Genomic DNA, 17,737 nt, shown 5'->3' on the forward strand with positions numbered 1-17,737 from the left:
GGCACTATGGCTGGGACAACAATGCGGCGAACCTCTGGGCTTTCCTATCAACATGCAACACATGCAGAGAGTGACGAACGACCCTTTAGGTGAAAAACACCACAGACAAAGAAAAGTACAAACACTCGGAAACAGCAGGTGGACAGTCGGGAACACTACATCAGGCTCTCTTTACGAAGATGTGTCTTATACAAGGTAAAAGGCAATGTATAAAAATAAGTTGACCATCACGTGATTTTGGACACCACCCGCTGTCTATATTTTTGTTAGAGGAGAGCTCGATAATAAAGTGATGCGTCGCATGTGCAAAACAGTTTCATTCATTCAATCTCTTAAATTCTTTTCAACCTGAAGCGTTTTTAATCTACTTGCTAAACATTTTTTTTTAAAGCTCATTGTAATTGCACTCGAGCCTACGTGATTTGGAAAATTGCTCGCTTTCCCTTTTGAGCCATGGCTTTGGGTACGATGCCGGGTTGTGGGTGGTTGGTACGGAGAACCCGGCGTTACGCCCACGGCCGAGCGATAACCGCCCGGGACCGCCTGCCTTCCGGACTCGAGAGGGTTGCGAAGCGAGTCTCAGACGTAGGGGTACTGATTTATCTTGGTGGGACTGAGAGGGAAGCTTGCGTACGCAGGCGACGCGATGAAGGAGTGCGGGGGGAAGAGGGTTTTGAATTGACCCTGAGGGTGGAGGGTGGGAGAGGGCAAAAGACGGGGGTTGAGCCCCATGGTGACCTGGTGCACGAGGTGGCCCGCCGGATGGGAGAGGCCATAAGGCGGTTGAAAGACGTGAGTCCGTGTAGCCCCCGGGGAAGCCAGGAGGTGGGCCATAGGGGCGTTTGTCACCAGGGGGCCTGAAGGGGGGTAAGAAATTAAAGTGGGCTGGGTATGGTGGTGGACACCCAGGTGGGACTGAGGAGGGTGGGCCGTAGTGTGGGTGGGGCTGCCGTGAGGAAGAGTAAAAGTGTGGCCATGCACAGTGGGTGGGATAAACGCCTGTGGCCTGCGGTGGCTGTAGTTGCCATTCCATTCCTGATGGGAGGAGCCAAAATGCTGGACCTAAAGCACAAATTGGTTTATTTTAAAACGTGTCATTTCATTCAAAACTATAAAAATAACAATGGACTCAAAAGTGGTAAGGCCTATTCAGATCAGGAGCAACATGAAAAAACGAACTGCAGATCCCAACTATATCCCATTTCTATGAGGGCATTTTCATAAGGGTGGACCATTTAAACATTGCTCAGATTATTTTCAGCAGGTTCAGAGGGAGAGGAGAAGAAACTGACCTGTCCAAAACCGAGCTGCTGTTGATGATGGAGGGGCGGGAAAGCCGGTGTGGTTTTTTGTTGCCGGGTCAGCAGTAACGTGGAGTAAGGTGGCTGTCTGATGGATCCACTGCGGCCTTTGGGTGGGCATGACTCTACAACTACAGCCATGGGAAACAAAAGCAATATTAGCCAAACATTCCTTGAAGGTCTCATGAAAATAGACAAGAAAAATGTTCTTGATGAAAAGGAAGCATCACTTCAACCAATGAAAAGTAAGGGTACCACTGTCGGTAATGTCTGTTGCTAAAGGCTTTTGGAGGTGGAGAGATTACTTCCCTTTTTGGTCAATCACCTTTCTGAATGCCAGAATAAAGGTCTATTCATGCCATATCTTAATTACCGTAATTATAATATTTCAACATGTAAAAAGCCTCCATGTCCTCAAAGAGTTCATAATTACAGCTTATAGAGTGGGAGTTTTCTGCGAGCTATGACTTGTGACCGCTGTAACCTCACGCAGAAGAACTGTAACTAGGATTTTTTGACAGAAATGCAATATAATCTACTATATTATCAGTGGTGTATAAAGACCTTACATAATTAAGTGCATTGTTTTTATTACCTTTGAACGAGACGTTATTATCTCCATACAACGCGGTTCTCCTTACATGAAAGACACTGTCATGTTTCTACAGTAGCCCTAAACGGACAACTGCTCTACAGAGCGTGTTTTATCACTACGACGACATGTTTGTCCTGTGGCAGCTACCGTAGCTTCTCATTGCGTTTCGAAAATGAGGTTGATTGCAATTCACAATCTCACCGCTAGTTGCCGCTAAAAATACACATTATGCTGCATTCACACCAGCCACGGTAGAGGCATCAAGCGCGAGTGATTTCAATGTTAAGTCAATGTAAAGACACGTTGAAACATGTCTGGAGATATCGCGGCACGAATGAGGCGTTCAGCGTGGTAGACACGATTCCGTCTAGTTCGCGCGAATAACGTGAATTGAGCGTCTGTTTTGGTATGCGCGAATGGTGCTTTTTGCATTTGATGCGAATTTGCGGCTGACCCCCCCGAGTTAGAAAAGTTGAACTTTGGCGGATTTCAGGCCGCGTTAACCAATCAGGAGCCTGCTTGCTGCTGTGGCGGCAGCCCCGCCCGGAGTCACTCATTCAACATGGAGGAATGCTTGATATTGCTGACCAGTAACTCTCTCGATGAATGCGAAGGTACTCTCTAGACGCGCGAAGGTATTCAAAATGTTTAAGCGGCAAACTAGACACGGTACACACGATTTTGACGCCTCAAATGCAGTTGGTGTGAACCCATGGTTACTAGTGATGCGCGGGTCTGCGTTTTTTCCATCCCGCGGGTCCCGCTTTTATGAAATATTTGGCTCGCCCCAACCCGCCCCGCACCACTGTATCTATTTTTACAACCCGCACCGCCCCGCGACCATTAAAATAGACATACTAGGCATTTGTAATGTAAATAAAAGTGGCTTTATTTCAGCCTAAAAGTGAAAAAACCGCCATTAGGTAACATCGCCCTGTAAACTGGCCACAACATACGCGAATGAACCATAGAAACCAGCATGGTCATATTAATATAGAGATAGGAGAATGATAAACATTTTCAACATTTACAAAGCAGCGTTTGTATTATCTATTCACAAATTCCCAACCTTCATTTCTCCCGCAGATCGTCTTTCATCTTTTAAAGCAACACTAAAGACTTATTGCTCTTTGCTCCCCCTACAGGTTAGAAGCGTAATTGTTCATTACCACTGTCGTAAATACTGCAGCATAGCTGGCTCTGATTGGATTGTAGGTCTGCCGTAAAGCAAGTTTTTGTAGTTTTCACTCGAACTACAGGACCACTACCGACGGTTGGAAACTTCTTTAGTGCGGTTTTGGCCGACAGAGGGCTGCAAAGCGAATGTGAAAGTGCCGTTCACCCTGTTTTGTGTGGATGAACCACTAAAACTTTTTTGGAAACGTTATTTTAAGGTAAAAAAACCTCTTCGGTGTTGCTTTAATTCTCCGTTTGTTTTTTTGTTGTGGCTGGCAGCGGGAGCTACTTTGCGCTTCCATGACGTGACGCCAAAGGTTTGGGGATATCAAGTTACGTTGCCCAAGTTACGTTGCCACGTAGGCCTACGTAATTTAACCTTATCTAAGAATCTAATAAAACATGAAAATATATATTCCCAAATATTTAATATATGCTACAGGGAATTAAACGCAACATACATGTTTTTATATTTTGTTTTTAATGACCCGTCCCACCCAATAAAGTTACAATTTCTTTACCCGCCCCAACCCGGCCCGCGGGGCCAGCGCATCACTAATGGTTACACCTTTAAGATGTCATTTAATATTGCATTTATTAAGTATTTTACAGCTGCCAACAATATTCTTTCAATCAGATTTATTTTGCCATTGTTACTGTTGCTATGGAAATGTTCAATTCCCAGTTTAATGTCACTTGTTGTTATCTCGAGACTATGGTTATTAGGATATGGCGTGAACCAGGCCTCCACAATCCTGCCCGGAGCGGGACTCGAACCGGCAATCTGTCGGGCATGGAAGTCAGGTTCTCTAACAAAGAGGGCAAAGGTCATGGCCTAATGTCTGTCTGCCTCCAATACAAATGCAACATGAGTCCTTAATAAAGATCTAAGCTCACAGCAACAGTTTTAGGTCACTCTGTGAGACGTTTCTGTCTGCATCTTTTTCACTACGCCTACATTTGTGTAGATTTTTAGACGCAAGAAAGCTAAATTCAACTGAATTAAAATGAAAAGTTTGTCAAGATAAACACAGATGACTTGACAGTGAGATTTGTTTAAAATCTCTGATTTTAGAGGTCTTATAGGCGTTAAAAAAAAGACAAATAGATCGAAGTGAGCCAATGTAGAACACTACTTCATTTCCCAGAATGCCATAAGATAAAATGTAAGACTTCCTAACATTTGAATTGAGGCAAATCAGTTTCACGCTCATGATTGAAATAAAGCCAAATCTTCAATTCTCTTCCCACATTTAACAGTCTACAGATGATGGGGTTTAAAAAGAGAAAGAAAGAAAAGGAAACACTCGATCAAGTACTGATCATCACAGCACCCATAATCACCTGCGGCTGTAGCTGTTACCTACTGACGCTGCATTTTTCCAAGACATGTGACCTATAGTAAAAGTAAACACCAGCAGCAGTGATGTTCTGCTCAGTCTATGACTATATTGTCATTTATCTCCTGATAACCACTGAATTAAACATCAATGTGTGTTCAAGAGAGTCAGGGAGGTTACCTGTGCGGCCCATTGGTTCATTTCGTGGGACCCTCATGGGCGGCACCACCATGGTGCGGACGGGCAGCTTGACAGACTCGGTCTTGACGCTTTCCTCGGCTTTACAGTTCTGGTTGTTGTTATTAATGTAAGTGTCCTGTAGGAAGGGGCTGTCAGCGTGACTGGAGGAAACAGAGGCTGGTGAGCCGTCCACTGTGTCACATCCACTTTCCCGCTCATCATCCGACATACTGTACACCACACAAACACACACAAGAGCTTAAATTTGTTTTATCAGTACCTGTGTTTTCTGGGATCGAACCCATGACCTTAACACCAGTACTAATGTAATGATCTACTAATTGAACTACATAAGTTTTATATGAAAATAACAGACGTTTGTGGCATGTGGCCTCTTTTAGATAGATAGTTAGTGAGTGTTTTTGTAAAGGACTGACCTGTTGGGTCTCTTGCAGGGTGAAGCGCTGGACTGTTCTGATGCAGATGAACTTGTGCTCAGGGTTGAATCAGGACTGCTCAACGAACAAACTCGCTCCATATTCAGTGTACTCTGACACGCCTCACACTCTGGACTACCCTTACACCTGAAACAAACACACATACACACACTCACTATAACATAGGGCTGTAACGATTTATCGTGCAAATGCGCATTTCTCAATAAATGAATTGGAATGAATTACGGTGAAATGCCGCCACATTCAAAAGCCAGGGGGCGCTCTCGTGCAGAAACTCCCTTTGTGCCACAGAAGAAGTAGCACTGCAAACACTATTCCAGGAAATGTCTACAGTAATATGTATATCCTAGTTCTTCGAATTGTTTCAGGTATTTTCATGAAAATAAAGAATATTTTGAATGATTGTGTTTGACGAGTGTTGCTTTTTTAAATGCATGTTATAAACGACTCTGACTCATAATGATTTTAGATTGATAAGGACTTCTTACTGACCAAAACGCCACAGTACATGCACAAGCTGTGCATGAAACACAGAATCGCGATGCAGAATCGATTTAAGGCAGGTCTTTTTAATGGGACACACGATATATCGTTACAGCCCTACTATAACATATACTCAAGCATCATTTGTAAAAACCCAGCTAAAGTCATTTTTTTATTGACTGTTTTTTTGATGAACACTGACAGTTGTCACTTTACAAACCTATACAGTACAGTAATACATGGATCCAATAACCACACTTCCAAAACTATCCTTTCCCTAAACTGTCCGTTATACAATCCTCTTGGTGTACTTATTTTCGCCAACGGACATTTTGACCTGTGTGTATGTGAGCTTTCTCCTGAAAAGAGTACTGTCCTCATGCGTTGACAGGTGGCATGCGCATGTGTGCCAGAGTCCTGTATTTGGGCGGGTATCCCAAATGATTCAACGGGTGGAATAATATTAACGTGTCATTTGCGTTACAGGTCTAATTACAGGGCGATTGGCGGGTACGAGTTAAACTGGTCAGGTAGGTTACGCAACTAAATTAATGATGCTGTCGTATAACGGGGTGTTCTGTTAGTAATCAGGGTTTCTGCAGGTTTCACAAAGTCAAAATTTTTGAGACCATTATGAATGAAATTTAAGACCTATCTCACGGCAATAAAATCCATTTTTTTAGTCCAGTGTGCATGGGTCCATGTGTTTTTTAAAGGGGCCATGGCATGAAAATCTGACTTTTTCCATGTTTAAGTGCTATGATTGGGTCCCCAGTGCTTCTATCAACCTAGAAAATGTGAAAAAGATCAACCCAGTAACTTAGTTTTGGTAAACCATTCTCTACAAGCACATGAAAAAAATAGGTCGTTGAAATTTGGCTCTCCTTATGATGTCATAAGGAGCTCTTATTATAATAATACCACCCCTTAATCTGCACTATCCAATCACAGCACTGCCATTTAGTGCAGAGAAAAGCACAATTGAGTTTTAATTGCAACAAACCACCATCATTGTGATCAGTGTTTGAATTTCATCAGCTCATTTGCATTTTAAAGGACACACCCAAAACGACACATTTTTGCACACACCTACAAAGTGGCAATTTTAACATGCTATAATAATTTTTTTTTATAGAGTTTTGAGCTAAAACTTCACATATGTGCTCTGGGGACACCAAAGATTTATTTGACATCTTACAAAAAGTCTTGTGCCATGGCCCCTTTAAGACTTTTAATCTTTCATGTTAAGAAACACGATGTATTTTTTCAGGGTATGACAAGACAACCCACAAGACGAAACGAGACACAGGATTGGGTTCACAAGAATAAGACGAGACAAGAAGATTTTTACACTTTGCTGATGTTACAAGCATGTGGGCGTAGATTTAGGGTGGGACGCTAGGGACATGTCCTTACCAATATTCAGGGAAGACTGAATTGTCCCTAGCAACAATTTCGACCAAACCATTAATCTGTATTTATATATAACCACTGATGTCCGTCTTATTCTTGTGTTTTCTATTTTTTACTTATTATATTTTTTTCAGGAATCATTTAAATGAGATTAGAAATCTTTTGCAATCCCGTTCTGTAAAAATGACGCTCTATGTGGTACACAATCGGTTAACAGCTTTCGTTCTCTGCAGTGCCCGCCTCCGTAACTCACATTGCTAATATGATTGGCTTTGCATTTCTTTAGTCCCGCCTCTCTAACTCACATCACTCTTTACTCGCTACGTGTGATAGGATGGTTTCACTTTGTACAACGCGCCAAAGTTCACTCAACAAGACGCGCGTGATTATTCGGGCTACAGGTAAGTGAGGAAGAAAGTATTATTATACCCACTGTAACTGTTTCATGCACAAAATACGGGACAAGTTGTGTCACATAATGATTCAAGGACAGCGTTTTCACCAATACACGACAATCCCATGTTAACCTGAGGAGTTGCAAACTTGTGTCAACCTTTTATAAATGGGGTGGCAAGGTTATTTAGGGGGTCCCTAATCCATGAAAGAAAATAACCCCAACATGGTAAAAACATGAATTCATGTCATGATTGCTGAATACTTTACATTACTGCACTGTGGTCATTACTTGCACAGATGTAGACATAATAAGGTTGGTTTTTAAACTTAAACTATTTTTTTCGCACTGATTAACTGTCTGTTAATGAAAAGAAGATTTAATGTGAACTACAGAAACATTAATAAATGTTGTTCAGGAAACAGCATGATATACATACCTACTTCAACACTGGGATTTTTTTGGCAAAATTAAATTAAGAATTAAATATTAATTGCATATTCTTCAATGTTATAAAGTAAATATGGATTCATATATGTTACAATGTGATTTTCTTTTTTGACAAAGACTTAAACAGTTACTGTTTATTAGGCTCTAGGACATAATGAATTGTTTATTATAGTATAGTTAAATTTGGGATGGCACCGGGGGTGGCGAGTCAGATGTCACTGAGTAAACTGCATACTGAGTTGTATGTTGTTTATGTCAAGTAAACGGTGATAAACAGTTTTTGCAATGCGACCATTTTATTTATGTCCCCACCAATGCCAGGATCAAACCTACGCCCTTGGTTACAAGACCTTGAGACTTCAGGACTAGGTTTTAAGAAATCCTTAACAATAAAATATATGAATAGAAAATAGCCTTTTATTTAGCTGAAATCACAACATTTTAAAATGTTTTAACCAATCTAGGGTTTCACTAACAATTATTTTGGTAATTGATGATGATCAAGTAATCTGATATTTTTTGGTAATAAAAATAGACCTAAGTGGCAAAAAGCATTTAAAATAACAAAAATGATGATATAATAATAACTGGTCCAAATAAAAGTATCAAAACCAAATAAACATGGTTTTATTAAACAACAAAATATTAAAATATATAGGGGTGGTTTAGGTTAATCCAGGACTAGGTCTTATGTACATTAGGACATTTAAGGGGTTTCTTTGAAACATACCTTACAAAATACATTACTGGTGTGCATCTTGAGACAAAACAATTGCAGTGATATATATTATGGCAAAAAATAGAAATAATTAAATTGAGGAGCATCTAATGCACAGGATACGCGAGCTGTGGGCTTTCATGCTGTGCAGAGTTAGAGACAGCACCAATAAATTCTTATATTATATAATACTTAAATAGACAGAGTGAACAACTTATTAAAAGCTTTGTTTAATTCAGTTTTAATTCAGAACTGGTAGATTTAATCAGCAAATGATTACTTTTTGTGTAAACATGAAAAGGCTTCATTTAGTTCATATGCAGGATTGTATTTGATGTGTCTGCATTTGATGCACACATCTTAAGGGAGGACGCACTGGCAAACGTGTAAGAGGAGGGACATCTCTCATTTATCATCTATTAGCTGGCGGCAGTAAATGTAGGTTTATAACCATAGTAATGTATATGGCGTCTCAACTATCACTGCGGTTAAACGCATACACTGGGATGAGTGAAAGAAATTATTTAAAAAAAGATAAAACATTCCAACAGAATTAGAGGTAGCGTTACACAGATGTAGAAACTTAAGGCCTGTTTAAAATTATTTAAGACCTACCCAGATTAGCGAATGTAAGACTTTATAAGGACTTAAATTTAATTTTGAAATTTAAGACTTTTTAAAACCCCGCAGAAACCCTGGTAATGAGTTTGTCCCATGCAAGACTCTGAATTGTGTGTTCATAATATAGTCCTATATAGTGGGCTAAAGGAGATGTGCATGTGTGTTCGTAAAATTAAGCCAAAAATGTTCACAAAGTTGTCTTCCCTGTAAATCATTTTATTTATTTTTATGAGATATTTTTAGTTTTTGCGATTTTTTGCAGGATCGCAAAAAAAAGCAACACTTTGTTGATTTTGCGTTGGGTTAAATTGCGTTGGAGGGACTGTTAAAATGGCAGAGCTCTTTAAGTGGGAAGTCTGAAGGGAGATGTTTTCAAAATATCTGGCAACCCTTCATATTGTGTCCTCTTCCCACAATGGAAAGTTTTAGCTGAAAATCTTCTTTGTGGTTTTACTTTCAAAACAACGTCAACTACATCTCAAACACAAAGCTTTCCCATCATCCACAGAACAAAATAATCTAGATACAAGATTTTCTTTTGGGGCGATCACAGTTTTATCAGATTTTGGCTGTCAACTTACTCAAGTTTTGAGTGTTTCTGAGTCCCAGGCTCTTCTTCATCTGATCCACTGCTGATACTGATCACACTTCCTGCTGGGCTCGGAGAGTCAGCGATCACAACGGTATCTCTCTGTTTCTGAGACACACACGAGTCCTGGTACTCCGGCTCTGCCTTACAGCACACAGGCTCCTCCTCCGGCACCGCCTCAACAACACACTCCGCCTCCCCTGTGTTTTTGGCACCATCTACCATCTTTGGGGACCGGCTTGCTAAATTTTGGGAGTTTGTGCTGTGCATAAAGTTGTTACTTCTGTTAGGGGAAAAAAATGATAGTCGATCAGTCACCTGACATCGCTAGTCCTTCATACACACGCAATGTGAAAACTGACCTGTTTAAAGATGCTTTATTTCTTTTGTTAGCTGCTGGCTGTGGCCACACCACATGAGCAATCCCTATGCTGATTGGCTGGTGAGCTGACATGGCCATCGGGTTGGTTAGCAGTGGCTGATGGTGGGGCATCATTGAGCCGTAATGGTTACCGTGAGAATGAACTTTCCTGCAAAAGACGGGAGGAAACACTGTGGTGTAAAGCGTGTGAAGAAAGACGACTCACGCTGAGATATTGATAAATAGGGCAGCATACAGTAAATACAACGAAGGAGGATTTCGTTTCACACACCCCCAGTCTGCCAGTCTTTGTGGACCTGCCACTGTATCTGAAGCCAGTGTGGCTGCTGAGGGGGCCACGGGTGTCACCTGAGGCCAGGCGGGCACCAGGATCTGCTGGGCATGATTCGACCACGCTTGCTGTAGATAACAAACGCACAACGAATGACAGGATCATTTAGGTATCCTTAAAAGTCTCACTATATTACATGATTTGTAAGTGATTTAAATATTTACACATATGTCCATAAATCAAACTCAATAAAGGAACCTCCAAGAGCTGTTAACCTGGGTAATAACTCCTGGTCTAATCTGTAGAGGTTGGATGGTTGAAGCTTGCGTCACCAGTGGTACTGTGTTCTCTATGCACACTGGAAAACCTGCTGGCTTATTTGGGTTGGGAGGGAGACCTGTTATATCGAGTAAATAACAATAATATAACTAGACAGAACATAACAGTAATATTATAACAAACAAACATAGTTAATCTAATATTGGCTCAGATGACTTTAGGTAAAGAACCTTGTAGGTTAGGGGGACAGAGGATCAATGCCTGCTGGAACGAGTCACTAAACTGAGCACTTCCTGTCTGGAGGGGTATCCCAGGATGCATCACCGAGGGGGCAGATGATGCCAAAGCCTATAAAGTTAGAAAAAGAAATGCATGTAAATGTCTAAATCATAGCAGTTTAAATTATACAAAAATACATCTCATTTTACTTCAGTCTCATCAAAAGAGTTCATGATGTGTTTAGTGCCAAGAAAAGTCATACATACAAAAAATCTCAGTATTTAGTCAGTATTTAGTGTTTTTACATTTCCCCCCATTTTAAAATAGTAAAGCAACAAAGGTGATGCCTTAAAGCTCATGTAACACGCTGTTTCTGCATTTCTGGTGTTAATCTGGAGTACCTATAGAGTAGTATTACATCCTTTTTATCTCCGAAGCCGTTTAATCAGATTTATAAAAGAAAGATTAGCTTTACCGAATCTTTTCGATAAAATGAAGAAAAAGGAGTTACTACCGTGGGAAGAGCGAGTACGAGTCATGAAACACTATACAACACTTATAACTTATACTTCACTACATGTTCGTGTCATTTATTTAATATGCACGCGCCTATTTCCAACATAAGACAGAAGTCTTACTTACCGCGTGCAACTCATGACCCAGTTGGGACTTTTCAATGAAATCCAGCGTTAAACAAACACACACGCAAAACTCCGGTGCTACCCCGGATAAATAAACTATATCCATTGTTTCCATAAGGCTGGCTTTCTTCTCCTCACATCCAAAAACACACTTCTTCTTTCGTGCCATTGTTGAGTTTTGAAATTAAACAAAGTTGTGTCGTGTGATGTGATGTTTGCAAGTTGTAGCGTCTCCCGCTGATTGATGGGTGGGCGGGGTTTTCCGGGGGAAATGCCCATATAAAGAAGTGATATGCATAGAAACCCCTGAAACGTCACCCCTAATCGAAAAAAACTTTCAGAAACTTGTACGAACCCTTGCAAAGTGCATTCGGCACAGAAATACTCTAACACGTCCAACTGCTTTTTTGACACTTTGCCTACATTTAGCATGAGGAAACAACTCTAGAACTGTGTTAATAAGTCAGAATGCTTGAAATACCATTGAACCACCCCTTTAAGACTTGCACAATCTCAAATAAAACAATCCAGTGCAATGTATTATACAATATTCAGGTCACTAGGTATGGCTCAGGTCCTTTGAAAATCTGTGGGAATGTTTTTTTTTAATCTTTCAATCAAACACTTACAGAATGATACAGAGTTATAATATGTGATGGGAATACTGCACAGAACACTGTTGCACTTCATTTCAATGTCCTGCAGGTGGCAGTGTGTCATTAACAGACGGTGTGTGTGTATATATACAGTATGTTGTGCCCTCACAAATAGAAAATAAAGACCTGAGGATTAAAGTTCACTCACTCCTGCCAACACAAGCATAATGCCAGGCTACTGAATACTAGGACTTGTGCTTTAACAGCGTGAACGTGATCCAGTCGTAGCTGTGAGATGCTGGCTACGTGCTTCAGCACTGTACGTTACTTATTTACAGCAAATTTAATAATACAGATCAGACTTAATGAGAGCCGCGTTGTGTTGTTAACAACAAACAACGTGTCATGAAACATGCTAGATAAATGCTAATGAAAAATCAATTAAAACAATGCGTGAGTGTTAGTCAGGTCAGTGATGTGGGTAGAAAGTTGACGTGGCTCTCCTTGGTAACCAAACGCTCCTTCCACGTTGCCATGATGTCAGCAGTGTTGCCTTGACGACGGCAGTAAGGCAATAAGGCTGCAAATTTGTGGGATCTTAAAAAGACCACGACGTCAAGGTGATCGGTGTCATGCATCGATTCACAGAGTGCAGCATACTACAGCTGGAATGATTATATATGACAGTGTTAAAGAGCAAAAGATCTACTGAAGATGATTATAATGTAGTCAGTGTTGTGACACAGCCACGCAGCAACGGCCGTGTTTTGACAGCCCATCATAACCTGAATGCATCAGGAGGAATGATTCAACGTGACTTCGCACATGTCTACAGGCAAACAAATGGCACAAAAGAGAAAAATCCTTCCTCTTACAACACCATAACTTCCCTTTAGAGCTACAGATAACTAAATAACAGGTGATGTAATAGCAAGCATTTAGCACCCTACTGAAAAGACCAGCTAAAACCAGCCTACCCCACTGAAAAGACTACCTAAATCCAGCCAACGCCATTGAAAAGACCAGCTAAAACCAGCCTACACCACTGAAAAGACTAGCTAAATCCAGCCAACGCCATTGAAAAGACCAGCTAAAACCAGCCTACACCACTGAAAAGACCAGCTAAACCTAGCTTACCCTACTAAAAAGACTAGCTAAACCTAGCTTACCCTACTGAAAAGACCAGCTAAAAACCAGCTTACCCTACTGAAAAGACCCGCTAAAATCAGCCTACACCACTGAAAAGACCAGCTAAACTTAGCTTACACTACTGAAAAGACCCGCTAAAACCAGCCTACACCACTGAAAAGACCAGCTAAAACCAGCCTACCCCACTGAAAAGACTAGCTAAATCCAGCCAACGCCATTGAAAAGACCAGCTAAAACCAGCCTACACCACTGAAAAGACCGGCTAAACCTAGCTTATCCTACTGAAAAGACCAGCTAAAACTAGCTTACCCTACTGAAAAGACCAGCTAAACCTAGCTTACCCTACTGAAAAGACCAGCTAAAAACCAGCTTACCCTACTGAAAAGACCCGCTAAAACCAGCCTACACCACTGAAAAGACCAGCTAAACCTACCTTACCCTACTGAAAAGACCAGCTAAAACTGGCTTACCCTACTGAAAAGACCAGCTAAACCTAGCTTACCCTACTGAAAAGACCAGCTAAAACTAGCTTACCCTAATGAAAAGACCAGCTAAACTTAGCTTACCCTACTGAAAAGACCAGATAAAACCAGCCTACGCCACTGAAAATACTAGCTAAAACCACCCTAACCTGCTGGAAGCTTGGCCAGCTTGGCAAAGCTGGTCTTATCTGGCGGTTCAACCGGTCTTCCAGCTGATAAAGTGGCCAAAACCCCTCTAAACGTAGCCTGCTTCATCAGCTAAAACCAGCTCTTTTTCATCTTAGTGGGGCAGTCATAGAGTCGGGCTTATAACCCAAGAGTTGCCAGTTCGAGACTCATGGCCGACATGTTGCGACTGAGATGCCCTTGAGCAAGGCACATGCCCCAAGGTCCCCCATTGCTCCCCGCCACAGTGATAGCTGCCCACTGCTCTGGGTTTGTGTAAGATGTCTTCACGGGTCCAAAAAAAAACTGTATCCAACATGAAATGACCCAAATCCCTTTTCACCCAAAACCGAGGTGCATACATATTTTTTTAATATATACAGTGAGGAAAATAAGTATTTGAACACCCTGCTATTTTGCAAGTTCTCCCACTTAGAAATCATGAAGGGGTCTGAAATTGTCATCGTACACTAGGTGCATGTCCACTGTGAGAGACATAATCCAAAAATCCAGAAATCACAATGTATGACTCTCTTAAACAATTTATCTGCATGATACAGCTGCAAACAAGCATCTGAACACCTGAGAAAATCAATGTTAATATTTGGTACAGTAGCTTTTGTTTGCAATTACAAAGGTCAAACGTTACCTGTAGTTTTGCATCAGGTTTGCACACACTGCAGGAGGGATTTTGGGCCACTCCTCCACACAGATCTCCTCTAGATCAGTCAAGTTTCTGGCCTGTCGCTGAGAAACACGGAGTTTGAGCTCCCTCCAAAGATTCTCTATTGGGTTTAGATCTGGAGACGCCAGAACCTTGATATGCTTCATACAGAGCCACTCCTTGGTTATCCTGGCTGTGTGCTTCGGGTCATTGCCACGTTGAAAGACCAAGCCTCGACCCATCTTCAATGCTCTAACTGAGGGAAGGAGGTTGTTCCCCAAAATCTCGAAATACATGGCCCCGGTCATCCTCTCCTTAATACAGTGCAGTCGCCCTGTCCCATGTGCAGAAAAACACCCCCAAAGCATGATGCAACCACCCCCATGCTTATCAGTAGGGATGGTGTTCTTTGGATGGTACTCATCATTCTTCATCCTCCTAACACGTTTAGTGGAATTATGACCAAAAAGTTATATTTTCGTCTCATCTGACCACATGACTTTCTCCCATGACTCCTCTGGATCATCCAAATGGTCATTGGCAAACTTAAGACGGGCCTGGACATGTGCTGGTTTAAGCAGGGGAACCTTCCGTGCCATGCATGATTTCAAATCATGACATCTTAGTGTATTACCAACAATAACCTTGGAAACGGTGGTCCCAGCTCTTTTCAGGTCATTGACCAACTCCTCCCGTGTAGTTCTGGGCTGATTTCTCACCTTTCTTTGGATCATCGAGACCCCACTAGGTGAGATCTTGCATGGAGCCCCAGTCCGAGGGAGATTGACAGTCATGTTTAGCTTCTTTCATTTTCTAATGATTGCTCCAACAGTAGACCTTTTTTCACCAAGCTGCTTGGCAATTTCCCCGTAGCCCTTTCCAGCCTTGTGGAGGTGTACAATTTTGTCTCTAGTGTCTTTGGACAGCTCTTTGGTCTTGGCTATGTTAGTAGTTGGATTCTTACTGATTGTATGGGGTGGACAGGTGTCTTTATGCAGCTATCGACCTCAAACAGGTGCATCTAATTTAGGAAAATAAATGTAGTGGAGGTGGACGTTTCAAAGGCAGTCTAACAGGTCTTTGAGGGTCAGAATTCTAGCTGATAGACAGGTGTTCAAATACTTATCATACAAATAAATAGTAAAAAAAAACATACATTGTGATTTCTGGATTTTTTTTAAGATTATGTCTCTCACAGGGGACATGCACCTACGATGACAATTTCAGACCCCTTTATGATTTCTAAGTGGGAAAACTTGCAAAATAGCAGGGTGTTCAAATACTTATTTTCCTCACTGTAAGTTATAATATTAGTATAGTAGTATAGTATAGTATAGTACATAATGTAGTATGTTAACCTACAAAGTTTAAAGAGCAAGGGAAGTTTTTTTAAATAAATAAATAAATAGGAAATGTTTCGGTTTTTGGTCTAGTTAAATGAATATAGACAGAGGTATGAAGCTCATTCCAGTACCAATGAGCTGAGAAACTAAATAATAATCAGGAGGAAGACCTATATGTGATGGAAAGACCACAGTCAAAGATGTTGCCCTCCATCGACTTTTACCGCTGTTCAATATTCACCACTAGATGTTTATCTAGGATGCCTAAATTTTTTTAGAGCAATCTTTCTCTAGCACAGTTTAATTCAATCAGTAGTGGCGATGCTATCTGTACCTGAGTGTGAATGCCGCTCATCTTGCAGAAGGGCAGCGTGAGGCCGGGAGCCGCGTTGGTGCTCGGGGCCGTCCTGACAAACGGAGCTTTGCTCCGACCGAGAGACTCGTAACCGGCTGGCCGTGAGCAGCACATGTCCATAATATGAAAACCCGATTTAACACTGAGAAAAAAAACAGTGAAGAGAGAATTTAGAGAAAACATCTGGAGTTGTGGACACATCAGAAAAATCACACGGCTTGAGAATAAACAAAAAAGGCGCTCACTGGTTGCTGTGAGGGAAATCCAACAGGTGCTGCATTGTGACAAAGGGATGGCTGAGAGCGTCACTCGGGGCGATTCTTTCCTCTGCGTCTATCAACAACATTTTCTTCAGCAAACCTACAAACTCTGCACGGTCCACCTTCTCGGCCAATAAATCACAGCCTTCAAGATTCATCACTAGATTCACCTGAGAAAGACAAAAGTCAAAGGACAGCACAGTCAATTTCCTATTCAGTGAATTCAACTACAACTGCTTGAGGAAGATTCACGTTTGTTAAAAATGTCATTGTGTCTGTTTTAATACAGAAGTTCAATCGACACTGTAAGATATAGAAATAATAAAGGGGAAATAAACGCTTGTGTGTGAAACTCTTTAATGTCCTACACTACAGAATCAAAATATAACACAGCCATGTTAAATCTATTAATAAAAAGACAGTGTAGGGTTGCACCAGCCATTTGTAAAATTGGAACGTCCACATCTAAAGCCTTAGTAACTACTACCTAGTCTGTGACTAAATCTGTACTGTATTTGGTTGCATCATTTGTTCCTAAGGCAAAACATAGACTTAAGGGCCGTTCACATTATAATGATATCCATTTAAAAATCTATATTTGCTCACACCACAACTATAACAATATCGATGGGATCACTTCCTGAGCGATTTTTTTTAGACTAATGAACGATAAACCATTGACAGCCAATCAAATCTATTTGAACTTCATGTGCACGTGCATTTGAAAAGACAGACGACACTGTGGAGAAGCTCATGACTGAGGTCCTTAAAGGCGGGGTGCATGATTTTTGAAACCAAAACACACTTTTAGCCAATCAGCAGTAAGGGACACATCTACTAACCAACATAGTCGCCTGGATTGCGTATGTGTGGGACGGGTCTATCAAAAGAAGGTCCAGATTCTATTGGGGTAGGGGCGTGTTTGTTAAGGTAATTTTTTAAATATCAACATTGGCTTTCAGAGATCATGCACCCCGCCTTTAAAAAGCACCTATTTCACTGCTAAAAACAGTTATTTTGTGCATTCGTATAATACAATTTGTTCACATGGTTTATGGTACAAAAAACATATTTCCACATACCGTACATTTTTGTAGCTCCAGATATCCCTGCCTTTCTCAAAAGCTCTGATTTTCGATCTTTTGTGTAAGGTATGTTTGTAAAACCTACTTAAAGAAGCCATGGCATGAAAATCTAACTTTTTCCGTGTTTA

At 41.2% G+C, this 17,737-nt stretch overlaps 1 protein-coding gene across 3 annotated transcripts in view; it reads right to left on the reverse strand.

Annotated features, from left to right (window-relative positions):
* Nucleotides 1-436: 436 nt before the first annotated feature.
* hipk3b (homeodomain interacting protein kinase 3b) overlaps nucleotides 437-17,737 on the reverse strand; it is a 57,042-nt gene continuing 39,741 nt past the window's right edge. The window contains exons 6-16 of one of the 3 annotated variants that reach the window (XM_055173570.2): nucleotides 16,510-16,694; nucleotides 16,244-16,406; nucleotides 10,881-10,998; nucleotides 10,647-10,768; nucleotides 10,336-10,499; nucleotides 10,081-10,248; nucleotides 9,711-10,001; nucleotides 5,030-5,176; nucleotides 4,593-4,822; nucleotides 1,293-1,432; nucleotides 437-1,062 (exon numbers count right to left, since the gene is read on the reverse strand). In XM_055173570.2, the coding sequence (XP_055029545.2) occupies nucleotides 580-1,062; nucleotides 1,293-1,432; nucleotides 4,593-4,822; nucleotides 5,030-5,176; nucleotides 9,711-10,001; nucleotides 10,081-10,248; nucleotides 10,336-10,499; nucleotides 10,647-10,768; nucleotides 10,881-10,998; nucleotides 16,244-16,406; nucleotides 16,510-16,694 (2,211 nt within the window). In that variant the 3' untranslated portion in view covers nucleotides 437-579. Of the gene's footprint in view, nucleotides 1,063-1,292; nucleotides 1,433-4,343; nucleotides 4,469-4,592; nucleotides 4,823-5,029; nucleotides 5,177-9,710; nucleotides 10,002-10,080; nucleotides 10,249-10,335; nucleotides 10,500-10,646; nucleotides 10,769-10,880; nucleotides 10,999-16,243; nucleotides 16,407-16,509; nucleotides 16,695-17,737 lie in introns of those variants that run through there. The other 2 variants (XM_055173571.2, XM_055173572.2) reach the window with 2 other exon arrangements.

This window comes from Misgurnus anguillicaudatus, chromosome 15 (genome assembly GCF_027580225.2).
Source record: "Misgurnus anguillicaudatus chromosome 15, ASM2758022v2, whole genome shotgun sequence".
NCBI classification, from domain to species: Eukaryota; Metazoa; Chordata; class Actinopteri; order Cypriniformes; family Cobitidae; genus Misgurnus; species Misgurnus anguillicaudatus.